This window comes from Eurosta solidaginis, chromosome 2, assembly GCF_040869045.1.
Source record: "Eurosta solidaginis isolate ZX-2024a chromosome 2, ASM4086904v1, whole genome shotgun sequence".
NCBI classification, from domain to species: domain Eukaryota; kingdom Metazoa; phylum Arthropoda; class Insecta; order Diptera; family Tephritidae; genus Eurosta; species Eurosta solidaginis.
In genome coordinates this window covers 85,172,142-85,199,700 of record NC_090320.1, presented here as the reverse complement: position 1 = coordinate 85,199,700, position 27,559 = coordinate 85,172,142, and the positions used below count along the sequence as shown (strand labels likewise).

The window sequence follows — 27,559 nt, the reverse complement described above, 5'->3', positions numbered from 1 at the left end:
TTTATATTCAATTGAATATCTCGCCAAAGTTTCCGGACATTCGAAAGAGAAAACCCAAAAGACGTTCTGAAGATAATTTAAAGGAGATGACTACGGATGATTGATTTTAAAAACAATATATTCCTTGTCATCGTTGATTCGGTAATCTCTGACATTACTGAACGATTTGCAGCTATGAGAAATTTGAGCGAGACGTTTTGCTTTTTGTGGCAATTTGAAGACATGGATGAAACTACGGTTCGGGCGAGCGCAGCAAAATTTGTTTAAAAATACAAATCAGACATTTCTCAAAGCTTAGAATGCGAAATAATTCACTTGAAACACATTTATGAAGCAAATTTTGATAAAGGTCTGTCACCATTGGAATTACTAAATGTTCAAAATCTGTATACAATTTTCCCCAACACTTATGTTGCTTTACGTATCTTTTGCACTATACCTGTCACTGCAGCTAGCGCAGAACGTTCCTTCAGCGTCCTTTCAAGAATCAAAAACTTTCATAGATCCTGTTAATCTAAAGAGCGAGTTTTAGGATATGCTACGCTTTGTGTTGAATCATTTTTGGCAAGACAGTTAAATTTTGATATTATTATAAAAAATTGTGCAGCGAAAAGAGCAAGAAAAGCCACTCTTTGATATCTGAACCTTCTATATTGAATAATTAAAATTTATAGTCATCATTAAATTTATCAGAAATGTATTAAAATGTTACCAAATAACTAGAAAATATTATTTGAAACAATATGTGGCTGTTAAAAGAGAATTTTATTTCTACGTTACAATAAAATAGTATAAATAGCATATATGTAATACTCCTATATTGCTAATAGAAAATGCCCGCAATGTGTTTTAAATTCGAAATCAAAACAATTTTTGTGATTGTAGCAGCATAAGTGTGACAAGAAAAAATTGAAATTTAGGTACATTCGATTATTGAATACAAAGCAAAAACGTTTAAACAGCAATATATCGGCACTCTGATGTTTGGAAATATACCTAGCCTTTTGTAGCAACATAGGAGTATTACATATATGATAAATAGTAAATATTTTGTGTTAATTTTATTTTCAGCTCTTAGTCCAAAAATCATTTAGTTGATGTGGCAACATTTTTTTTGATGTAATCCATCAATAATTATTCATGAATGAGACGTCATTAATTCAAATTAATCAAATGTATTAGTTTTTTTTTATAGGGGACCCGTAAATTGTTTAGTCCCGGGCCTGGATTTTCTCTCTACGGCCCTGGGTGCCGCTATATAGCGGTAGAGTATGTTGTCAAAAATGTTGCAGTGTAAAAGTAATTATGTGGAAACTAAGAAGACGGTGAAGTTCACCGTAACGTAATATAGCATCAGGCTATTAAATATTACGGCCGACATGACGGTAGAAACTCATCACTGTTTTTTGCTACCGCGATTGAGAAAGCGGTGAACATTTTGTCAAATATTTGAAAATATTTATAAAATAAGCAATATTTTTGAATTTTATTTTTTGAACATGTTTTATTTTTGTATGTGCAGTTAAAAAAATAAGAGGAGAAACTAAAAAACATACAAAAATGCAAAATAAAATTTTGTGGATCGTCTGCCGTAAGTGTTCATAGTTTCCAACAAAGCGGTGCCACTAAAACGGTGAGTATACCGAACGCTCTTTAACGGTCGTAAATAAGCGGCACCGCTTTTGGAGGAAACCAAGCCTTAAGATAAAAGTTATATAATAAATTTATATGCCCAGTTTGCATCGTATTTTTTTTCAAAAAATTAATAATGAAAAATGAATTTAAATAAAATGTCCCAAGTCGAACATATTTTCAAATTGTCCTCAAGTTGTTATAAAAAGCAAAATACCCAAAAAAGGTGTCGATTTTTTAAAATATTTTATATTGCGATTGGCTGAAGGAATACGCGAAATCAGTGATGCAAAATCCTTTAGTAGGTTCTAGGGGCATAAACACTCCTTTGAAATGATTCTCACCTCATACTTAAATTGAGGATATATGGACGTATGAGAAGGGTGTGAAAATTCACTTGGGCTTACATTCAAACATCTGTTGTTTATTTGCGAAACTTTCAAATAGCATCTGAAATATGACTTTTGATTTTCACATCCTTCAATACCCAAGTCTCCTGGTTTGACATTTCCTAAAGTTGGCGGCCCTATCCAAAACTAGTCCCTTGGAGTGAATCACATTGATTATAGCCTACCAACCAAGTTTAAATATCACCTACACGTTACGGCTCCTTTTACAAATGTGAATACGTAGGCACATATATTTACCAGGTGAAGCTTTGTCCTTCGCAAGAACACTTACAGTAGTGAAGCAAAAGCTTTCCCAGGGCATTTGAACTAATGGCTGTGTGTGCTACTACCCTAACGTAGTGCACAGTCGAACTAGTCTGAAAGCTGAAGCTACGCGGTCATCCATAATGAGCTCTTATATCATAAGGCCGGAAAACAGCAGTTAACATCTTTCAACTTAAAATCGGTCGACTTTCATTCTAAAATATCGTTTTGATTTAACAAAGAATATTGAAATCAATGTTGTGAACACAAACGTCTGCAAACTTCGGTCTACATTTAAATTTATCCAGGGTCTTTGTAAAATTTTAATTATGTAGATGCGCTGAGGATTATACGATTTTCACCCATTACGCAATGACATCCGCTTAGGCACTTGGCCGAATAGTCACTCCCTAACGTTTCAAGGTGTTTCTCTGATGTAGCTCGACAGCATAGCGTGACAAAAGCATCCGCTGGAAAGTCTTCGAATCTAAAGCTTCTAGGAAAGTTACGTAGACGAAAGTATGAGTTCGACGCCGCAGTCCTATATCTTCTGAGCTGGCAAATGGTGTGAGGGTCAGGAGGCGTGGTAGCGACTGGTGGTCGGGATTGCTACTGTTCGCACATCGGAAATTGTAGCTCTTAAAAACAGCGAAAAAAACTGAAACTGCCCTGTGCCACGAGAGTCATGAGTATTAATAGACTATTAATAGCAACCGTAAGTCGCCTTTGTGCGTAACCGCCAAGGGGCTACAACTGATTTAAAGAAATTGTGTTCGCGACGATTATTGGGAGTTAGCCCTAGGAGAAACTACGCTTTGCACGAGATATACAGACAAAAGTTATGTATCTATATCTTTTCAGCAGACGCAGCAGTACCAATTCCAAAGACCGGGGTTAGTTTCGAAGGCTGTGTGGAGTAAGTGAACGAGGGACAATCCCTCCGCAAGGAGCTACTCCTGAAAATTTTTGAACGGTCTGCGAGATCCCAAGGCAGTCGGTTCTATGTACCGGAGCGACTCGGGATTTTTCCCGACCAAGGACTGTCATTTCAGTGTAACCCCATTTAATTTGTTTCGTCCCTCCCACAAATTGTCATCCTCCCAGCAGCTCCTTGCAGCAGGACTGCTCCATATTCTCTTTCTCCGGGAAGGTATCGAATCCAATCCGGGTCCGTCTCCTGACCCCGGTCCTGAGAAATGGTTTTGCTGCATCTGCCGGAAAAGAATCTTTTTAGGACGGTCATACTCTGTTCAGTGTTTCTCGTGTAAGGGATGGTTGCATCGGACAGGTTGTTCTGGGCTTGATCCCAAAACCCGACGTCCACGTAACTTTTATAAATCTTTTGTGGCTCCTTGCTGTTCACGCCCAAGGGCGCCCCGTAGTCTACGTCTAAGCGCCCCCCCATTACCTTCCAGCAGCCCCGCTGCTCAGCAAGCCACAACAAGTACCCGCTGCTGCTCGCGCCTTACGGCGCCAACAACTCAAACAGCTGCTACCACTCATAACTACAATCTTCGTAGTAGAGTCGGAAGCAATGCTGAGCAACAGCCCCTGCCCCCGTCTTCTCCCCCCCTCTTTTCCGGCAGCAATCGTGTAGGTCAGGGAAACAGACTCTTAGTCTCTACCTCCGTTTGCACCGTTTGCCAGCACAGAATATATATGTTTGCGACATCCGCCCAATGCAGCTCCTGCCTTGGGTGGTGCCACTTTCCTAGATGTTCTGGTCTCCGCGACGGCAACCCCTCGACGGGTTTCATCGCGCCATGTTGCCAGGTCGCAAACCCAAATCATCCGGGTACCCCAATGCTTGCCCAAGGACGCCCAGTCCCAGGGCCACAACAGCAATTGCGTCCTGGCCTTCCTCAACCCAGGCGTAGTCACCCGTCACTTACCCCCAGAGTGGCGACGTCTCCCCTCATGCACTTCAGAATTCTGCAGTTAAACTGTAATGGACTAACTGGGAAGATTACGGAGATAGTCAATTTCATGAAGCGGCACAACATCCGCATTGCTGCGATTCAAGAGACTAAACTCACAGCACGATCTGCATTGCAGACCTGCTCTGGGTATAATGTCCACAGAAAAGATCGCGAGAGCGGAAATGGAGGCGGCCTCGCGTTTATAATACACCACTCTGTGCAATATCACATATTTGATCCTGGCATCGACCGCAGGGACAACGTCTTAGAACGTCAAGGCCTATCTGTCCGGTCAGGCGATGCAAACCTAGAAATCATCAACATCTACATCCCCCCCTGCCACCTGTTGCCCCGGTGGATACCGCCCTAATATCAGAGCCTTACTCACTGGAAACAATCGCATTATTTTAGGCGACTTCAATGCCCATCATGATCTATGGCATTCAAATTTGCGGGCGGACAGTAGGGGCGAGATGTTGGCGGATCAAATAGAAGAAACGACGTTCTGCACAATAAACGGAGACGCCCCCACACATATGGTAGGAAGCTGTCACAGTTCGGCAGATATCTCAATCGTGAGCGCAGAACTCGTAAACTGCGTCAACTGGCAGCCGATGGTATCATTGGCATCCGACCACCTGCCTATACTTGTTTCGCTCGAGCGTACCGCCGACTTCATCGTCACCGAAAAACGCACTTTCATAAACTTTAAAAAAGGAAAGTGGGAAGAATATAAATCCTTTACAGACAACCTCTTTGCTGCCCTCCCTATCCCGACTGATGCCCGCCAAGGGGAGCGTGCCTTCCGCAAGGTCATTGAATCCGCCTCGGCACGTTTCATTCCCGCCGGGAGAATTCCCGAAATCCGGCCCCACTTCCCGGCGGAGGCCGCAAACTTAGCGAGAGAACGTGACCTTATAAGGCAGCTTGATCCAGGCGACCCCCAAATAAGGGATATAAACCAACGCATCAGATTGCTTGTGGATGAACACAAGCGGGCGAAATGGGAGGAGCACCTAAGAGGTTGTAACCTCTCTACCGGTGTGGGTAAACTTTGGTCCACCGTAAAGTCCCTATCGAATCCGACTAAGCACAAAGACAAAGTTTCCATCGCCTTTGGCGACAAAGTGCTGTCGGATACGAAAAAATGCGCGAGCGCTTTCTGCCGACAATATATAATGCATTCTACGGTCGACAAAGTTAGACGGAGGGCCAACAGACACGCACATAAACACAAATTCAGCGCGTCACCAATCACCATCACCGCTAAAGAGGTTGAGGACGCCATTGGTCGCGCTAAACCATCCAAAGCAGTGGGCCCAGACGGCATAGCCATGCCGATGCTTAAAAGCCTAGGGAAAGAGGGTTTCAAATATTTAGCGCAGGTCTTCAACCTGTCTCTTTTCACCTTTGTCATACCCGAGAAATGGAGAATGGCCAAGGTGGTCCCGCTACTAAAGCCTGGTAAACCAGCTAACATAGGAGAGTCGTATCGTCCGATATCTCTCCTATCGCCAGTAGCAAAGACGCTCGAAGCCATTTTGCTCCCTTATTTCCAAGCAAATTTGCAACTAGCCTCCAATCAGCATGGCTTCAGAAAACTCCATAGCACTACCTCCGCGCTAAATGCCATTAGCACCCAGATAAATTGCGGTTTAAATCAAAACCCCCACCATAGAACAGTACTCGTAGCGCTAGACCTATCAAAAGCTTTTGATACGGTCAACCATGGCTCGTTACTGCAAGACCTGGAAGGGTCTACCCTTCCCCCATGTCTTAAAAGGTGGACCGCAAATTATCTGGGTGGTCGGCAGGCATCGGTGCTATTTAGAAACGAAACATCAAAGCCAAGGAGAATTAAACAAGGGGTGCCACAGGGTGGTGTCCTATCCCCACTTTTGTTTAATTTCTACATATCTAAGCTACCTTCACCAACGGAAGGAGTCACAATCGTTTCCTACGCCGATGACTGCACAGTAATGGCCACAGGCCCAGGCCCACAGATCGATGAGCTATGCAATAAAATAAACGGCTACCTCCCTGATCTCTCCAGTTTTTTCGCCTCGCGAAACCTGGCATTATCACCGACTAAATCTTCCGCGACCTTATTTACAACATGGACGTCCCAAATGTCGACCATTTTGAACATCCACGTCGATGGCTCTACGCTACAGACTGTCCTACACCCCAAAATCTTGGGTGTGACGTTTGATCAGGATCTACATTTTGGTGAGCACGCAGCCGCAATTGTTCCGAGAATTCAGAGCCGTAACAAAATCCTCAAATCCCTTGCTGGCAGTACCTGGGGAAAAGATAAAGAAACGCTCATGACTACATACAAAGCAATTAGCCAGCCGATTACGTGCTATGCGTCACCCATATGGTCGCCAAGCCTAAAAATTACCCACTGGAAGAAGCTACAGGCCTGCCAAAATACTGCTCTCAGAATTGCCACGGGCTGTCTTCTTATGTCCCCAGAACACCATCTACATAATGAGGCGAGAATACTCCCCATCAGGGAAAGAAACGAGATGCTGACCAAACAGTTCCTGTTGAATACTCAGAAACCTGGGCATCCCAACAGACATCTGATTGACGAGCCAGCACCGCCTAGGGGCTTAAGGAGTCATCTCCATAAGCATTTTGAGGAAATACGGCATCTGAGAACACAGCCGTATGAAGCGAAAAAACACAAGCAGGTCCTTGGTGAACTCCACAAACAGGCGTCGGACCTTTATGCCGGGAATTGCCCGGTGAACCCAGTACTCAAAGTAAAGTATCCAAAACTTGCGGAAGAGGAACGCATACTCCCCAGGGAAACGCGTGTCACTCTGGCTCAACTTCGTTCTGGATACTGTAACAGGTTAAACTCTTACCTATCCAGAATCAACCCCGACATACAAAATGTATGCCCCGCTTGTAATGTGTCCCCACATGAAACCAACCATCTCTTTAATTGTAATGTGGAACCAACCCCTCTAACACCCCTTTCCCTATGGTCCACCCCTGTTGAAACAGCAAGTTTCCTTGGACTCCCGTTAGAGGATATTGATGACAGTTTGTGATCGGTCGCGTCTGTTAGGTGGGGCGAAGCACTGCTACAACAACAACAACAACATCTTGAGGCAAAAACCCCGGATCTTTGCGAAATGGCCAACACGTTGATTTCCTTAACTACACACAAACAAAACCTTTCCTAAATATTATTTTTTTAAATAGAAAAATCAAGCTTTTTAAAGTAAGAACACTGGCGTACGCCGGCGCGCCGCCCACGCCGCCGATAAAGTGATCGGCGTAAAGTTAAATTCGAAGCTATTTTATTAAAAAAGTAATTTTTTCAGTAACAATTTTTTTAAACGGTCTCATGAGATACGACTTTATTAACGGTTTCGCTCAGCTACGGAATTTTTAACAGAATGTCTGAGATACGTCTTTTTAATAAAACGTTTAAGTTACGACCTTTCTATTAGGATACAAACAACGAACAGATTTTAGGCCGGGCTCCTCCTCCAATTCGCGTCGTGCTCCTTTTTAATTTTCCCCAAAAATTGACGGGACGGGACCTACATGTTTTTATGCCGACTCCGAACGGCATCTGCAAGGCAGATGAATTTTCACTGAGAAGCTTTTCACATATACAATAATACAAAATAGAGGGCGGTTCCGCTTAGAACAACTCCTTCCTAATTAAAAAAACTTTTTTAAATGTCCGATGTTTGACCAGGAGTTGAATCCACCATCTTCGGTGTGGTTGGTGGAGCACGCTACCACCACACCACGGCGGCCGCTTTTACGATAGCTCGATATATAACGGAAAATACGAAAATGATGGATATCTGTAATTAAATTCAGTAAGGATCCATCGATATTCACCTAATACGTTTATGTGAAAAAAGTACTAATAGTGGCACATTTAACTACTGAAAAATAACACATTTTCGACACAACATTGATGAAAACCTTCAGATAACCGAATGACAAAACAAAGTAGACAACTGACGGCTTACTTCACCTGGTTATTTCACAATGTATCGCATTTATAGGAGTATTTAGGCAACTCACAAGGTATTATATTGCCTTATGGACCATGTTTTCAAACACCACCCTAGTGAACACTACTATAAGTTGTATGGTGTATTTAAATACATCCGTTTGAAGAGCCATCAGAAATAAACATACATAACTAAATTTATGCAACCACAAATAATTTTATTGATACCCAACCTTTTTCGTTGTTTTTTTACATTTTGCTTCGAAAATTCTTTTAAAATTTAAACAATAAATACTTTTTTTGTTGTTATATCGGCCTACTGATTTTAAGATCGCGGGTTCGAATCGAGCTCAAGGCCTAACAATAATTTTTTATCATTATTATTGTTATGAAAAATTTTTTGTTAATTGAAAAATTTTTTAAATTAGAATAGAAGAAAGAAAAAATTTAGACAACTGCCAAAGCTCGTTGTATAGATCCATTTCGGGAACTGCTAAATTCCTTCATCGGCAACGTTTAGGCGCCGCTGCTATAACCATTCAGCCATTACAGCGGTTTTTTGTTTGTCTTCATTAATCCTACTTCTATTCTGGTTCGTGCCAATTGATATTCACAACACTGCGACATCTGTTGCAGAATGGCTGTGAAAATTGGACTTGTTTGTTGGCAATGCTGCCATAGTGTCATATTTTATTGACAATTCAATTAAGAAAAAATTTATCATAACAATAATAATGATAAAAAATTATTGTTAGGCCTTGAGCTCGATTCGAACCCGCGATCTTAAAATCAGTAGGCCGATATAACAACAAAAATTGTTAATACATCCCAGAGCACGGGGAAAAAAGTGTCAATAAAATATGACACTATGGCAGCATTGCCAACAAACAAGTCCAATTTTCACAGCCATTCTGCAACAGATGTCGCAGTGTTGTGAATATCAATTGGCACGAACCAGAATAGAAGTAGGATTAATGAAGACAAACAAAAAACCGCTGTAATGGCTGAATGGTTATAGCAGCGGCGCCTAAACGTTGCCGATGAAGGAATTTAGCAGTTCCCGAAATGGATCTATACAACGAGCTTTGGCAGTTGTCTAAATTTTTTCTTTCTTCTATTCTAATTTAAAAAATTTTTCAATTAAGAAAAAATTTATCATAACAATAATAATGATAAAAAATTATTGTTAGGCCTTGAGCTCGATTCGAACCCGCAATAAATACTTTTTTTGACTATAACTTAGCACGCCCGATGGTCATAGGCTGCTGAAATGTATTTTTTTACAAACATTTTATATAACAAAAAACAACAAATCACACATGACAGGTTTAAAATCAAAGCACATACATTTCATACGATAGCTTGTGAATTGCCTAATTAAATTTAAATTGTTTAAGATTCCATAGAAAAACCTTAGCTTTTATTCATGTTCGACACCCCCTTATTGTCTCCAATCGGAACCAAATTTCATATAGGATATTTTTTACGATGGTATTACCGTTGCTTCATACCATCTAGCTTCATAGTACTGTTTACAATGTATATTCCCAACAGTCAAGAGATAAATATTTGATCTTGTTTAAGGTACTACTGAGTGAATATCACGATGCCAATTCTACGGTATTACTCTGTACCCGGTCTTAATGAATCACATAAGCTACAACAGCTGAAGCAAATGCAAAAGGTAAGTGAATGTACTCTAATATTGCATTATAATGAAATGGTGAGTTTATCTTCGGATACTAGGGATTTAAAGCAAAAAACAAAAAGACATTAGGTAGCTCAGAAAAGTATCCTTCGGTTTTGAATTCGTAGTTGGTATATTTATTCTTTTTAGGGGTTCGTGTATATGTAAAAATGTTCAGCAATGACGTTCGATGAATAGCACAAAATAGAAACGAAAGCAATCAATAATTGTTTTTTTGTTGGCCTACTAATATGTAATTCAAATTTCAGCTCAAGGCCCTAACAATAATTTTTGAATAGCTTTGGGAGCATATGGAAAATCAAACATTCTTCAAAGTGGCTTCTCTTACATCAGGGCTTGTTTATTTAAGTACAGTGAAATATCGAAAAATTCAACCAAAATGTTTAAAGGGTATTTAACTTTTCCGAAATATTAAACTTCCAAGCAGTTCAGTACAGAATAAACATAAGTAAGCGCATATTTAATAAAATTATGAGTGTCCAGGATGATTTTTTCGGCTATTTTGTCGCACAGAAACTACACAAAACTCACATTAAAAGCTGATGATGATTCACTTTATTTGTGCAAGCTTTAGCGCTGACAATAATTTTTCACACCGTAGTTCAGGAAATACATAAAAATTCACGAATTTTAGGAAATAAGGAAACTTCCCGCTCCTTTTTTTGTTGACAAACAAATGGTTGGATTTGAAAAACTCAATGAGCTAAAAGTTAAACATCCGGCCTTTTCGATACAAGCAGCAAGAGTCAAAGGTTAAAAAATTTCAAACTCGTGCTGAAGCAGGAAACTAATGTTACAATTTTATTGAAAAAGGAGGCAAGGCGGCATAAACAGTAACATATGCGGCAAAAGATAAGCGATTCTGAGGCAGCCATAACGGCGGAATCCACCTGGTCCTTCCAACGGAGTGGGGGCCGCCCTCTACCTCTGCTTCCATAGGCGGGTTCCGATAGAAACACTTTCTTGGCCGGAGCATCATCTTTCATTCGCATAACATGGCCTAGCCAGCGCAGCCGCTGCGTTTTAATTCTCTGAACTATGTTGATGTCTGCGTATAGCTCGTATAGCTCATCATTAAATCTTCTTCGGTACTCGCCATCGCCAACGCGTAGAGGTCCATAAATCTTTCGAAGAACTTTTCTCTCGAACGCTCCCAAAGCCGCTTCATCTGCTGTTGTCATGGTCCATACTTCTGCCCCATATAGCAGGACGGGTACGATAAGTCACTTGTAGAGTATGATTTTCGTTCGCCGAGAAAGGACTTTACTTTTCAGTTGCCTACCTAGTCCAAAGTAGCATTTATTGGCAAGATTGATTCTTCGCTGGATTTCAGTGCTGATGTTGTTGCTAGTGTTGATGCTGGTTCCCAAATAAACGAAGTCTTTTACTATTTCGAAATTATGGCTGCCAACGAGTAGCGTGGTTGCCAAGGCGCATATGCGCCGACTCTTTGCTCGATGATAGCAGGTACTTCGTTTTGCCCTCATTCACCAACAAACCCATCTTTACCGCTTCTTGATCCAGTTTGGAGTAAGCAGAGCTAACAGCGCGGGTGTTTAGGCCGATGATATCAATGTCATCAGTCATTGCACGCTTGTTCCAGTGCGGTTAAGTTCTGCAGCTAGTATAATTTTCTCCAGCATCAAATTAAAGAAATCGCACGATAGGGGGTCACTCTGTCTGAAACTTCGTTTAGTTTCGAACGGCTCGGAGAGGTCCTTCCCAATTCTGACTGAGCTGATGGTGTTGCTCAACGTCATTTTGCACAGCCGTATAAGTTTTGCGGGGAAACCAAATTCAGACATAGCGGCATATAGGCAGCTCCTTTTCGTGCTGTCGAAGGCGGCTTTAAAGTCGACGAAGAGGTGATGTGTGTCGATTCTATTTTTCACGGGTTTTTTCCAAGATTTGGCGCATTGTGAAAATGTGGTCGATGTTAGATTTACCAGGTCTGAAGCCGCACTGATAAGGTCCAATCAGCCGGTTTACGGTGCGCTTCAATCTTTCGCACAATACACTTGAAAGGACCTTATATGCGATATTGAGAAGGCTGATTCCACGATAGTTGGTGCATTTTGCAGTATCCCCCTTCTTGTGGACTGGGCAAAGAACACTTAGATTCCAACCGTCGGGCATGCACTCTTCCGCCCATATTTTGCTAAGAAGCTGCAGCATGCGCCTTACCAACTCCTCGCCGCCGTGCTTGAATAGCTCCGCAGGCAATCCATCAGCGCCCACGGCCTTGTTGGTTTTCAATCTGGTTATTGCTATTCTAACTTCGTCATAATCGGGCGGGGGGACATATATTCCATCATCATCGATTGCGGGATCGGGTTCTTCATCTCTGCGCGCTGAATTGCTGCTTCCATTTAGGAGAACAGAGAAGTGTTCCCTTCATAATCTAATCACTCTCTGGACATCAGTTGCAAGATCGCCGTTTTCGTTCCTACAGGAGTTTGCCCCGGTCTTAAAAGCTTCCGTCTGTCGCCGTATTTTTTGGTAAAATTTTCGGGCGTTATTCCTGGTGGCTAGTAGCTCAAGCTCCTCCTTTCTGCTTTTGCTTTTTTCTTCCTGAAAAGGCGTCTCGCTCCCTTTTTCAACTCACGATAGCGTTCACACACTCCTCTTGTCGCGCTCGCTTTTAACGTAGCCCTGTAGGCAGCGTCTTTTCTTTCAGTTGCAACGCGGCATTCTTCATCGTACCAGTTGTTTTTTCGTGGTTGCCGGTAACCAATTTTCTCCTCGGCGGCAGTACAAATACTTTGGAGATATGCTCCCACTGCTCCTGTATTCCTTCAGGATGAGTTGTGCTCTCAGAGAGCAGGTGTGAGAGTCAAGTTGCGAAATCATTGGCAGTCTGTTGTGAATCTTTTCGAGGTCTAGCTTCCCTTGTGTTTTTTGTTCCTTGGATTTAGCCGCGTTGAGGCGGGTGCGTATTTTGGCTGCAACGGGATAATGGTCCGAGTCGATGTTAGGTCCTCGGATCGTGCGCACATCTAAAACACTGGAGGCATGCCGTCCGTCTATCACAACGTGATCGATCTGATTGCGAGTATTTCGACCAGGAGACTACATGGCTGATGTATCTTTTTATGCATGAACCTCGTGCTGGATATGACCATGTTTCGAGCACCGGCAAAGTCAATCAGCCCCAGTCCGTTAGGAGAAGTTTTATTGTGTAGGCTGAACTTTCCGACTGTAGGGCCAAAAACACCTTCTTTGCCCACCCTGGCGTTAAAGTCACCAAGCACGACTTTTATATCGTGACGGGGCAGCGCTCGTATTTGCGTTCTAATTGTTCATAAAAAGTGTCTTTCACCTCATCGTCTTTCTCCTCTGTCGGCGCATGGGCGCAGATGAATGATATATTAAAAAAATTTGCTTTTATTCGGATAGCGGCGAGGCGTTCGTCCACAGGTGTGAACGCCAGAACTTGGCGACAAAGTCTCTCTCCCACCACGAATCCGACGCCGAAACTGCGCTTATTCGTATGGCCACTCCAATATGTTTCACAATTTTTGATCTTCTTTCTTCCTTGCTTCGTCCAACGCATTTCTTGGATGGCGGTGATGTCAGATTTTGCTTTGACGAGGACATCAACCAGCCGGGCATCTGCACCAAACCCATTCAGGGAGCGGACGTTCCAGGTGCATGCCCTCAATTCTTTGTGCTTCAAACGTTTGCCACGGTCGTCATCAATAGAGAGTGTATTTATCCGAGACTTGTTGTTATATTTCATTGGAGTATGGTTTTACGTGGCGGGTCCCAAGCCCAGCGCACAACCCACTCAGCGGGGGTGAAAATATTACTTGGCACGTTTATATAGCGAGGCGCTTGCTCCAAGACAGACGGCCGCTTGCAGCCGCACCTAGAGGTGTACAGACGCTGCCGATTATGTCAGAGTGGCCTAGCCAGGTTGTCGCCTTCTCACAATAGGCTACCCAGAAGATACTTGGCCGCAAGCGACCGGCAGTAGTAAGCTGCTTGAACCGCATGCAAAAGAATCGCTCTGGCCATTCCCAGGTGAATGGCGGTCAGAAGCTTTCCCCACTTTCGTGGACTTCTACACACGGCCCCACCCTCCTAAAACAATGCACCACAGCGAAAGGTGCTTGGTTGGCTTTAAATTCAATTTACCGCACGCAAAGTGCGGGCCGGAAAGTTTCGCTATTCAAGAAACTAATACATTTTAAGATAGCAATGCAGGACAAGTTCGCGAGGCGTTTAAATGAGTTTTGCTCAATCGTTGATGAGCTAAAAGAAATTGGTGTTCTAGTTGCAGACGATTTTAAGTCAATACTTCTTCTCTGCAGTCTCCCCGAAGAAATGGAGAGCTTTGTTGTTGCCATTGAGAGTCGGGACACTTTACCAAAGTTAGATATGTTAGTGTCGAAGGTTTTGGAAACCCAATTTCGACAAAGTGATAAAGTCGTTGAAAATGACGAGAAAGTTTTTTTGGCCAAGTCAAAGAAATTTCGTTCTAAAAGTTGTAATAGCGATTGTCGTACGAGTGTTGTGTGCTATAAATGTGTGAGGAAGGGCCATATACGCTCCCAATGCAAGGTTTCCACATATAAGGGAAAGTCTGGAGAAAAGGCATGTGGTTTGCTAGAAAAATATTGTGACAATCGCGATATGTGGATTATGGACAGTGGTGCCAGTTCACACATGTGTATGGATAAAAACAGTTTCATTAGTATTGAACCTAAAAGGCAAGAAATAGTGCTAGCTTCTGGAAAGAAAATTTATGCAGAAGGTTTAGGAACGGTGTGCTTAAAAACAGATTTCACGTATTTGTAACACGTGGTATGTTCCAGAATTAACGGCGAATTTTTTCTCAATAGGAAAAGCCTTAGATTACGGTTATACAGTGACTTTTTCTAAGAGTGGCGCTATAACGAGAACGGCAAATGGTGAAGATACTCTTAAAGCAAATTTAATCGGTGGTGTGTTCGTAGCAAACATGATTGTAAGCGAAAAGGTTGAAAATATAAATGCAGTGATGGAAGCCAATACACCGGAGATATGGCATAAGAGATTTGGACATGTAAACATGAGTGATTTAAGAGAATTATCTACTAAGAACTTATTTAGAGGTCTAAGTGTGGGTACAACACCAAATGTGCAATGTATGACTTGTGCTTTGTGTAAAATACACAGCTTTCCGTATAAAAGCTACGCCAAAGTGTTATCAAAGAATGTACTCGATTTAGTACATACCGATCTATGTGGACCAATGCGTGTTAAATCGTTAGGTGGTGCATCCTACTTTATAGCCCTTATAGATGACTTTTCTCGGTACACAATGTTATATTTCCTAAAAAATAAAACAGAAGCCTTTGATGCATTTAAACATTTTTCTGTGACAGCGGAGACACAGACAGGCCGCACAATAAAATCCGTGAGAAGTTACAACGGTAGAGAGTTTACTAATAATTTGTTTGAAAAATATTTTAATGAAAAAGGAATTTTGCACCAAACAACAGTGCCATATACGCCACAGCAAAATGGCGTGGCCGAAAGAGCCAACAGAACACTAGTGGAAATGGCCCGTTGTTTGGGGTGAGGCGTAATAGATGTGTGACAAAAGTGCTAAGTGATATAACCCCGTATCAGGCGTGGTACAGTAAAGTGCCTTCGGTATCGCATTTTAAAATTTTTGGCTGTGATGCAGTAGCGTTGAAGAAGGGTCCACAAAAAGGCGGCAAGTTTGATCCAAAGGGTACGAAGCTCAAGTTTGTAGGTTATGCTGGTGCCAAAGGTTTTAGATTTTATAATTCAACTACACGAAGTATTGTATTGGCACGAGACTGCGTGTTTTTTGAGAATTCATTTAAGCGTGTTAAAGAGGTTAACTCTACTGAGGAGGAGCCTTTCTATTATGCGGCCGAAAACACGTCTGAACCGGATACGAACAATGAACGGGTAGATGAAACGCAAGTTGCACACGAAATTACTGAAGAGAAAAATGATATTGAATCGGAAACTGAAAGTGATTGTAGTGAGGTATATTCTTCAGGTGATGAAAACGTTCCAGTGGTTTCAAGAAAAAGAAGGCGGGGTAGACCTCGGATTATTCGAGATGGTAGCGTGGGTAGACCGAGAAAACAATATAAGTTGGAAGAGACCTTGAATTATATCATTGAGAGTCCACAAACAGTAAATGAAGCCCTGAATTCACCACAGGCAGAGCACTGGAAGAAGGCGATGCAAGCAGAAATCGATTCGCTGGCTAAAAACAATACGTGGGTGCTTACCGATAGACCAAAACATAAAAATGTTATAGGAAGTAGATGGGTATTTGCTGTGAAACAAAATCCGAGTGGTGGTATTGAGAAGTTCAAAGCAAGGTTGGTTGCGCAAGGGTGTGCGCAAAAACTTAACAACATTGATTTTAAAGAAACGTACGCTCCTGTAGTCCGTCATTCTACAATTCGGGTTTTGTTAGCCTTAGCAGCAAAATACAAGCTTTCGGTTAACCACATTGATGTGGTTGCAGCTTACCTAAATGGTGAATTGAACGACGATGTGTATATGACGCAGCCACTTGCGCTTCCGAGTTCCCCAAATAAAGTGTGTCATTGCTATGGCCCTAAACAGGCAGGCCGTGAGTGGAATAAAAAGGCTTCCGATATTCTCATTGTTTAAGCGACTTAAACTGTGACTTTGTTTTCTTTCGTTTGTTTCATTAGCCACTGAGTGTGCTTGTAATTCTCAACTTTTTAGTGAAATATTCTAAAGACACAGTTTAAATTTTTTATCCGAAAGCGGGGGTTTTTCAAAGCAAAACAAGGTGGCTCATCCCGCAGCCAATACCTTGGAGCCCCCAGTGCTCGCCCCAATGAATAACTACTAGGTGTAATAGGGGTTTTTCAAAGCAAAACAAGGTGGCTCATCCCGCAGCCAATACCTTGGAGCCCCCAGTGCTCGCCCCAATGAATAAATAAAAGGTGTAATAGGGGTTTTTCAAAGCAAAACAAGGTGGCTCATCCCGAAGCCAATACCTTGGAGACCCCAGTGCTCGCCCCAATGAATAAATACAAGGTGTAATAGGGGTTTTTCAAAGCAAAACAAGGTGGCTCAACCCGCAGCCAATACCTTGGAGCCCCCAGTGCTCGCCCCAATGAATAAATACAAGGTGTAACAGGTGCATAGTGACCTCTCTCTAAGTAAAATAACATACAGTCCATTAAAATAATAATTTATAAAATAAAAAAATATAATAAATTTAAAAAATGATTGCTTGCAGTGGGCTTTGAACCCGCAACCCCAAACGTGTGAGTCGGGTACGTCATCCACTGTGCCACGACTCATACGCCTACAAGCGCATCAAATTACTCCCTTATAACTCATATTAAACTGCTCGCCCTCAACTGCCCCACGCTTAGCTATGTGGTGCTAAGGTAAAAACACAACAGCTCGAAAGATTGTGGGAATCACTCCTAGATTCCTACAGAAATGTATCTCTTTCTCCATCCCATCAGGAGTCCACCGATTCGATAGAGCAAAAATACCAAAAGTGCTCTGAAAGCTATGAATTTTGCATGTCACAAATTATGGACGCCATACAACTACTGCGACCCTCGCCTCAAATATCTCAGCCCTTAAATCCCCCAAATACTTCTAACTCATCACAAGTATACCTCAAAGTACCACCCTGCGATACTGAAATATTCCACGGCGGATACGAAGACTGGCCGGCATTCAGGGATATGTTTACGGCAATCATCCCAAACTCACTCAAGCTCAAAAACTATATCACCTACGGCAGAAAACGAGAGGCCAAGCAGGTCAGTTAGTGAAGCAATACCCTCTCACAGACAACAGTTTTAAATTAGCATGGGACGCCCTCAAAGCTCGGTACGAAAACCGAAGAATATTGGTTGATAACCAACTGAAGACCCTCTTTAGTCTTCAGCAAATTTTCTCAGAAAATGGTGAGCAAATTCAAAAGCTACAAACCACCATAAATAATTGTTTGTGTACCCTGAAAGCACAAGGTATCCCAACCTCTAATTGGGACCCCATTCTTGTGTATATTTGCTCCTCAAAGCTGCCCAGTGAAACCCTGTCCTTATGGGAGCAATCTCTTACTTCTCGGAAAGAGTTGCCACTGTGGTCAGATATGGACAAATTTTTGACTTCCAAATACGAAGTAGTAGAGAGACTCCACAATTACCGACCAGGCAAGCCTAGAAATCCTCTACCAAACTTCACACCCAGGTCCACAAACCAAAACTCAATCCACAATTCCACGTTCTCAAATAAAAACAGAACAAATAATTTTCACTCTAATAATCATCACTCAAAACCACAGCAAGTCTCTTGCAAGCTGTGTAACTCAAACCACTCAATGATGTTTTGCGTGAAATTCAAAGAGCTTACGGTAACAGACCGCCTCAAATTTGTAAAAGAAAACAATTATTGCGAGAATTGTTTGTCATACTCACATCTCAAGCGTGATTGTCAGAGCAAGTTTTCATGCGTTTATTGCCAAAAACGACATAACTCTCTCCTCCATTGTCAACAACATCAGAACGCATCTCGGGCAACAGGCCTCAGACCCCAAAATACACTAGCCCAAACCACAATCCCATATCAAATAAATGATGAACAAGAATCGGCATCAAGGCAAGCAGCGATTGAAGCAGCGGCGCAGAAACACCAGGACTCAACCACCCACACGGTCTCGTCACATTTCTGCAGTAGCTGTGAAACAACACTACTCCCAACGGCACTAGTCCCCATTCACCATGCCGGGGAGTACCATAAAATTCGCGCACTTATTGACCTAGGCTCTCAGAAAACATTTTTGGCAACCCGAATCCAAAAAATGTTAGGCCTCCCAACAAAAAATGCAAGATATGAAATCTCAGGAATGGGAGGCACAGTGGTGCAAAAAGCAAACAAAATCTGCGAGGTAACTCTTTGCTCCTCAGACTTAAGCAAAGAAATTAGCACCAACGCAATTTTGCTCCCACAACTCACTCATTTTCTTCCCAATAAGAAAATCTCAAAAGTCAGCTTAGAGGCATTCCACTCTCTCCAGCTCGCAGATCCTAACTGTTTCCATCCCTCAAAAATAGACATGGTTATAGGAAGCGATATAATCCCCCAAATACTGCTCAGTGGTCTGCAACGAAATCCGCAAGAAACCCTTATAGCTCAAAACACAATATTTGGATGGGTTCTCAGCGGACTAGTAAAGGAACTAGTCTCCATCTACTCTACACAAGCCAGTGAATCAACAGAACCGGACATCAGCACTCTACTCAAACGGTTCTGGGAACAGGAAGAGATCCAAACAACTCTATCCAGATCACCGGAGGACCAATTTTGTGAGGCCCTCTACACATCTACAACCACAAGAAGAGAAGATGGACGTTACGTCGTAAAACTTCCCTTTAAACCCAATTTCCCCCACTCATTGGCACTAGGGCACTCCCGCCCAGCAGCGCAGCAACAATACATCAGTGTAGAAAGGAGTCTGGAAAAAAAACCCGAGTTATGTGAAAAGTACTCAGAAGTACTCACAGAGTACCTCCAAAGGGACCACATGCAGCCCGCTCCAAACACAGAAGTAATCAGAAATGGTAAATATTTCTCATTTTACCTCCCTCATCACGCTGTTCTCAAACCCAACAGCAAAACCACAAAGGTTCGCGTCGTATTTAATGCATCAAAGACATCGCACTCAGGAAACTCTCTGAACGATGTACTATACACAGGCCCGATTCTCCAAAATGGCTTGACGTCAGGGCTTTCCATTGAAAAAAATTACAGCAAACAGAACAGAAATTCTAGAATCAATCCCAAACTCTGATGTCTTAGATGCAGAATTCCTCAAATTCCACGACACGAGTTCCATGAAAACTCTGGGAATAAGATGGAACGCATTAACTGACTCATTTTCGTACTCATACGACCCAATTCCCGATTCTAAATCAAATACAAAACGGCAAATACTCTCAGCCGTAGCGAAACTTTTTGACCCGGCAGGATGGCTATCGCCAATAATGATCTTAGCCAAAATCCTGCTCCAACATCTCTGGTTAGAGGGAACAGGCTGAGATGAAGAAGTCAAACCGGAATCATTTTACAAGTGGAACAGCTTCCGTGAAAGTCTCCCAGCCATTAGCAATATAACCATTCCCCGATGGGTGCAATTCTCCCCCGATAAATGCATCCAAATCCACGGTTTCTCTGATGCCTCCGAAAAAGCATTTGCCGCATGTGTCTACATTAGAATGCAGCACGATGAGAACTCAGTCTCAACCCACCTATTTGTGGCAAAAACCAAAGTCGCACCCCTGCAAACAGTTAGCTTGCCACGACTTGAACTCTGCGGAGCCGTTTTACTATCAAAATTAATAGCTCAAACTCAATCTCAATTGAAGTTGCCACCCCACGAGCTGACACTCTGGTCAGATTCCTCCATCGTGTTGGCCTGGCTAGAAAAACCCCCGCATACATGGAAAACCTATGTGACAAACAGAATCACCCAGATTCTTCAAAACGTCAGCAACGCCACTTGGCGCCACGTACCCAGTGGTGATAATCCCGCAGACCTAGGAACCCGAGGATGCAAGCCGCAAGATGCTCGTTATGGTGGAATGGACCTCAATGGCTCTCTAAACCGAGCTCGTTCTGGCCAAAATATGTCCCTTCTACCTCAACCCCTCCGGAGAAGAAACTCGTCGAAGCCTGGCATGCTGTCGATCATGCCGATATACTGGAACGATTCTCATCATATCCGCGCGCGTTAAGAGTTGTGGCCTTCATGTACCGGTTTATCCGCCAAACCCAGAAACAACCAATTTCCAGTTCCCTAGTTCTCACGCAAGAAGAACTATATTTCGCAAAAATTAAACTCATCATGTTAACGCAACGCCATCATTTCCCAGCAGAATTCGCGCAATTAGAAGCCTCAAACCACATCAGCAAGAAAAGTTCATTGTTGACACTCAATCCCGTGCTAGATAACGCTGGCATCCTGCGAGTTAAGGGTCGTTTAGTTAATGCCGACATCAGCGAGAATGAACGATACCCGATAATTATCCCAGATAACTCCAAGTTCTGCTCACTGCTATTAGACTTTCTCCACAAAGTATAAAGTATTGCTTCATGCTGAGGTGCAACTGATGATTCGCATGATACAAGCGGAATACTATATTCCCCGCATCAAGCAGAAAGTAAAGAAATGCATATTCCAATGCAAGACGTGCACGATATACAAACAACAAATGCGTTCACAAATAATGGCCCCTCTACCCTCCGAACGTGCCACTTACTCAGTGCCATTTCACGTAACAGGAGTTGATTTCGCTGGCCCATTTATGGTGAAAACGTCCCTCTTACGACGAGCTTCTCACACGAAAGCGTACGTTTGCGTATTCGTCTGCTTCTCCACTAAAGCAGTCCACCTCGAATCATGCACAAATTTGACAACTGAAGTCTTCAGAGCCGCCTTCATCCGCTTCGTAGGGCGACGCGGATTACCCCACAAAATAATGTCTGACAACGGAAAGACGTTTGTTGGCGCACAACGAGCGATCCAGAGGGAGATAGCCCTATTCCTCAAAGAAGCAGCTGTTGATATTGCACAAAGGTATGCGGTACAGGGCCCCTCTTGGCAATTCATACCGCCGTACGCCCCACACATGGGCGGCTATGGGAAGCCGCAGTAAAAAGCTTCAAAACCCATTTCACAAAAGTAGCTGGAAATCAAAGGTTTACATTTGAGGAATTCACCACTCTCCTCATTCGAATCGAAGCAGTGCTTAATTCTCGCCCTCTCTCTCCCATGTCACAGGATCCAAGCGACTTATTTGTCCTAACTCCTGTACATTTTCTTCGAGGAGCCCCCTTAACCTCCTTACCCGAACCGAATGCCGAAAACGTATCCCCTACTACGAAATGGCAAAGATTAAAGGTTCTGCATCACCAGTTCAGCTCACGTTGGAAGAGCGAGTACCTACAAACCTTGCATAAAAGATATAAATGGAAACATCCCCAACAAAATATTCGCGAAGGAGATATGGTCGTTATCAAAGACGACCTTCACCCCCCCAATGAATGGCACTTGGGCCGAGTTATCAAACTCCATGCGGGCGCCGATCAACGGGTTTGTGTGGTAGATGTCCGCACCCAAGCAGGTATAGTCACGCGAAACATTACTAAACTCTGCCTCCTTCCATCTCAGGAACTGCCGCCATAGCAACACTCTACATCAGCTACGAATCTTCAACAAAGTCGACGGAACCTCAGAGGATCTCGAAGAGCGCCTACATCCCTCAGCTCCGCAGGCCGGCCGCCATGTTGAAGACATGAATCAATTTCCATCAAGTACCCGGATCAACATATATACAGATACAAATATTAATATACATATACAATACCTACATTAAAATACTTACCTTTTTGAAATACTTACATTGTATAAAGTCTTTACATACCCATACTCATACTTTACATTCACCCTGTATAAATTTATTAAGTTACCGTTTGCATAAAATATGCATATTTAAGAAATGCATACATACTTACCTATTCATATACTTACCGTTTCCTCTCTCTTTAAGTTAAGAAGCAAGCAGTCCAATGGAATGCAATGGACCGCTTTTAAGTTAGTTATTCGCCATCAGCCTAACTATACAAACGCCTCTAATTTATTATACGAAAAAGTGTTAAACTAAATAATTAAATAATAAATATTAAAGTTTATAATTTTATACCTATACAAAATCGAAAGTTGTCGCGCCTTTTTATTTACTAAAGTGAAGTGCTTCCCTAGTGCATCTACTCCCTATAGTGCGTTCTATACTTGAGTGGAGTGCTCATCCCCTCTACCATTCCTTGGTGCACCCTTACCTACCTTAATTATTGCATTTTTTATACATGGTCCTTTTGGAGCCATTGTGAGCAAGCGACCTAAAAAGAAACAAATTTAAATAAACTTAATATTAAAAACAAATCGGTTTTCGCGACGCGCTATCAACAAAAAATTGTGCAAAATAATTTAAAACAAATATAAACTTAAAAAGACAAAAAAGTGCAGTGCAAAACATTTACAAGTACGCTAAATTTCTAAAAAATTTAATTATATTATTTAATTATCACTAGCAGTATACCTGCGCCTCAAAGTGAAGAATATATGTACATACGTACACATAGTACACCACAAAAAGTGCACAGTAGGCAGTACCCAAAAATATGAATTTTTGAAATAAATCACTTGTTATAAAAAAGGATATAAAATATAAGAAATTTGGTGAAAAACGAAAATAAGAGCTAAAAAGAAATAGAAACACCTAAGAGTCTACAAAATTGTGCAAGAATACAAAAAACCTGGAAAATAAAAGAAGAAAAGTTAGAAAAGACGTGATCCACAACCCTGAAAACAAAAGTTAATTAAAAAGAATTGAAAATATAAAAAGGGTAGGGTGCTTGAAAAGTAAAAACCTGAAAACTAAAGTTTATAAAAACTATAAAAAGCGAACAAAAATAAACAGATTAGTTAAAGAAATAAATATCTTAAGTGCAAAAAGAAGTGTGCATACAAACATACATATACATATTCGTATACATAAAAAGTGTACAGTAGGGAGAACCAAAAAAAAAATATATCAAAATTTCTCATCGAAAAAACAAAAACCGAAAAGAAAATTTAAATTAAGCTAAAAAATACTGTGAGAATATAACAGATATAATAAAGTGCCATTAAGAAAAAAAAAGTATTTGTGAATAAAATTACTTACCGGAAAAAAAGTTCACTTACCTGAAAAAGAAAATCACTTACCTCGGAAAAGTGGCACTTACCTGGAAAAGAAAATTATACTTACCCTCTGGAAAACCCATTTTCAACAAAAAAATCCAAAAAATTATAAAGAAGGATAAGTGCTGGTTTTAAGTGCTTTAAGGCACAGAAGAGTGTCTCTTAAAACCATAAATATTTATTTCATAGCACGAGCAGTAGACCTGCAAGAGTGGTACAAAGCAGATTGGAAAGAAGACAACAACAGCAACGTGAGTCCCAGCAACAGAAGCAACAGAAAGGTAACGGGTTCATCGGCTAAGAGGATATCACGGTACAGTACATTCAAAACATATTAGAATTGAAACCAGCGGTAAGTGCGCATATATTACGTATGTAAGTCTCATAGCGGTTCCAATTTACGGTAAATTCGAAATACATAATCTCTTATTTCTCAAATATAAATCTCGAGAAACTTGGAAATTAGTCCGCTACACTCAAACATACATACGTAATATACTTATAACACAATATTCTCAAATCCCATCACGTATATACCCCACGGCGTATTAACTCTCCATACCCACTGGCACATTCCCGTTATCAATTGCTGTCTCACGGGAATAAGAGCACTGTATTGAGTCTCTCGTTCTCAATCCCAACAAATGAACAAAATATAACCGCAAAATTCCCAAATTCGAGTCTTCCCTTGTATATAAATCTAACCCCAATCCGTTAACTGCACTTAGACGCGGTAAGGCAGTACAGAAACAAGTACAACAAAACACCTTCACTAGGGTGTATTAACAAAACCCCTATTACACCTTGTATTTATTCATTGGGGCGAGCACTGGGGGCTCCAAGGTATTGGCTGCGGGATGAGCCACCTTGTTTTGCTTTGAAAAACCCCCGCTCTGGGATAAAAAATTTAAACTATGTCTTTAGAATATTTCACTAAAAAGTTGAGAATTACAAGCACACTCAATGGCTAATGAAACAAACGAAAGAAAACAAAGTCACAGTTTAAGTCGCTTAAACACTCATGACCATGGGCTTTCAACGGTGTAAGGCAGACAGCTGTGTATATTTTAAGAGGGAGCCCAACAACAAAATGTGCCTGATCGGTCTCTACGTGGATGATATTATACTTGCTTGCTCAAATGCAAGTGGTGTTAGATATATTTTAAAACAATTAAATAGTATCGTCGATATTGTCGACCGTGGACCGGTGACATTTTACTTGGGCTTACAAGTTGATCGAAATCCTACCACAGGCGCCACATCTATTCACCAGACATGTTATATTCAGCAATTACAGAAGTCATGGGGCATGGAGAATTGTAATCTAGCAGCTGCACCGTAGGTTGAAGGCACTATATTGAAAAAGTGTGAGAAGAAATGTAATAATATTGATGTAAAGAACTATCAAATTTTGATTGGCGGATTGATGTATTTGGCAGTACTGTCTAGGCCAGATATTACTCATGTCATCTCAAAATTATCCCAGTTCAATAACCATCCACATGAAGAACATTTCAAAGTAGCTAAACATGTCTTACGCTATTTAAAAAATAGTTTGGAGTTTAGAATTACGTATACCGCCACCAACGACAACTTGGTATGTTATACTGATTCCGACTGGGCTGGTGATGTGGAAGGCAGAAAATCCTACACTGGCTACGTGGTGTTTATGTCAAATGGTCCGGTGTCGTGGGAATCCAAAAAACAGTCTATTGTTGCCCTCAGTACAATGGAAGCTGAATATATAGCACTGTGTCAAGGAGCGAAAGATGTCGTTTTTCTGCGAGGTTTGCTGAGTGAATTGGGTTACAGTGACTACGTTAACAAGCCTACAACTATTTATTGCGATAACCAGAGTGCGAAGTGCTTACTCAAGAATCCAATTCACAAGCGCAGTAAACATATAGACTTAAGATTTCATTAAGTAAGAGACGTTTTTGAAAAAGGAAAAATACAAGCTCATTATGTTAACACCGAAAATAATGCTGCAGATGTAATGAAACAATTTTTGAAGAAAATTAAACATCAAAATGGATGCAAACTGTTAAAGCTAAAAGTTTAAAAGATTTGTCGCATTGTATAATTCAAAAATTATAATAATATTATGAACTTCAAGCAAACGTTTGGGTTGAGAGGGAGAATGTTAAAAATCTGGCAACCCAACTTTATCTCTTTATGTTTCTCCTATTCTTCTACTTAATGTATTCCACTATAGTTTAGTCTGAATAAATCATTTAAAGCGTAAACGCATGTGCCTCTATTGTTTTTATTATTACGGACTCAACAAACGGTAATTAACCCAACAAAAACACATACCAGCGATAACTGTTTTTGACATTATTGGCGTTTTTCCGCAATTCTAAAAACTTGTTCACAAAGAAAATAAACCATTAAGAAATGTATAGCTTGCAATTAATATAAAAATGATTTATAAAATATTGCACCGACGCCGGGGTAAAAGCTGGCTTTACTTTTCACTCAAAACCAATTTTTAAAGCAAGGGTATTGTCCAGAATTGCTTAAAATTACTAAAAATAAAATCTGCTATCTCCAAAAAACATTTTCAATACATTTTGAAATTCTGAACATTGTGGATAAAACAAGTGTGATATCTTATCCGTCAACACACTTGTCTTATCCACAATGTTCTGTACATAGTACAGGTTTACAAGTATGATATGTATGAGAAAGAAACAATTCCTTTCTCTTTCTAACACACTGCTGTTTAACACATCGGTCAGTGTCAAACTTTTGTGGAACTCAGTGGAACCTGCGTGGAACATGCGTTTGACACTGAACGAAGTGTCAAAATTACCGGGGTTGCTGTCGTGGAAAGCGACGCAGGGAAACAAAAAAAGGAGTGGAATATCAGATATGGGTTGCTGTGATGGTAAATTTTTTTGAACGAATTTAGTATAAAATGTAGTGCACCTGTATGGGTCCTACAGAAAATTATACAAAAGTCTTGAATTGGGGTATCTGAGGACGCGTGGTCGTTCCAGCATTAAGAATACAAACACGGGTGCTAAGTTTTTCTACCCGTTCAAAAGTTCTCCGCGAAAAACAGTTGAAACCGAAGTCGCCTGTAATAACCCGTCCAAAAATGTGGAAAGAGAAATGAAAAGACGCGTTTTGTCCTGTTATCAATAGTCCAAAGGCGGAAAAGTATTCGAATTATTGGAAGCAAGGCAAAAACGCGTCTATTAATACCCCCCCCACGGTTTTGGTCGTGTTTTGGCAATCGTCCCCGGTAATAAAGTATCACAATTTGTTAATTAAAATTGTCCAAAACATGGATTTTAAAGAAAGATTTAATTAAGTGCTAGTTTGAAAGTAACTAAGGATATTTCTTTGTAATTTTACGATAAAAATTTTACGCGATAAAAATTTTACGCAAAAAAAAAACGAACAAGAACAAGCATTTTATCAGGTGAGCGTGGCTGTGTATGTGCGTGCTGCTACATATCCCACTTGTAGACCTGTACTTTTTCTGAAAATTAAGAATACAAACACGGGTGCTAAGTTTTTCTACCCGTTCAAAAGTTCTCCGCGAAAAACAGTTGAAACCGAGGTCACCTGTAATAACCCGTCCAAAAATGTGGAAAGAGAAATGAAAAGAAGCGTTTTGTCCTGTTATCAATAGTCCAAAGGCGGAAAAGTATTCGAATTATTGGAAGCGAGGCAAAAACGCGTCTATTAATACCCCCCCCCCCCCCCCCACGGTTTTGGTCGTGTTCTAGCAATCGTCCCCGTTAATAAAGTATCATAATATGTTAATTAAAATTGTCCAAAACATGGATATTAAGGAAAGATTTAATTAAGTGCTCGTTTGAAAGTAACTAAGGATATTTCTTTGTAATTTTACGATAAAAAATTTACGCA

The 27,559-nt window shown here is 41.2% G+C and overlaps 1 protein-coding gene across 8 annotated transcripts in view; it reads left to right on the top strand.

Moving 5' to 3' along the window:
- Pfas (phosphoribosylformylglycinamidine synthase) overlaps nucleotides 1-27,559 on the top strand; it is a 679,058-nt gene that overhangs the window by 96,296 nt on the left and 555,203 nt on the right. For 7 of the 8 annotated variants that reach the window (XR_010949589.1, XM_067765957.1, XM_067765960.1 and 4 more), the window contains exon 2: nucleotides 9,780-9,879. Coding sequence is in view for 7 of the 8 variants with exons in the window: in XM_067765957.1 (XP_067622058.1) it covers nucleotides 9,802-9,879 (78 nt within the window). In the remaining variant the exon portion in view is untranslated. Of the gene's footprint in view, nucleotides 1-9,775; nucleotides 9,880-27,559 lie in introns of all 8 variants that reach the window. The other variant, XM_067765955.1, reaches the window with a different exon arrangement.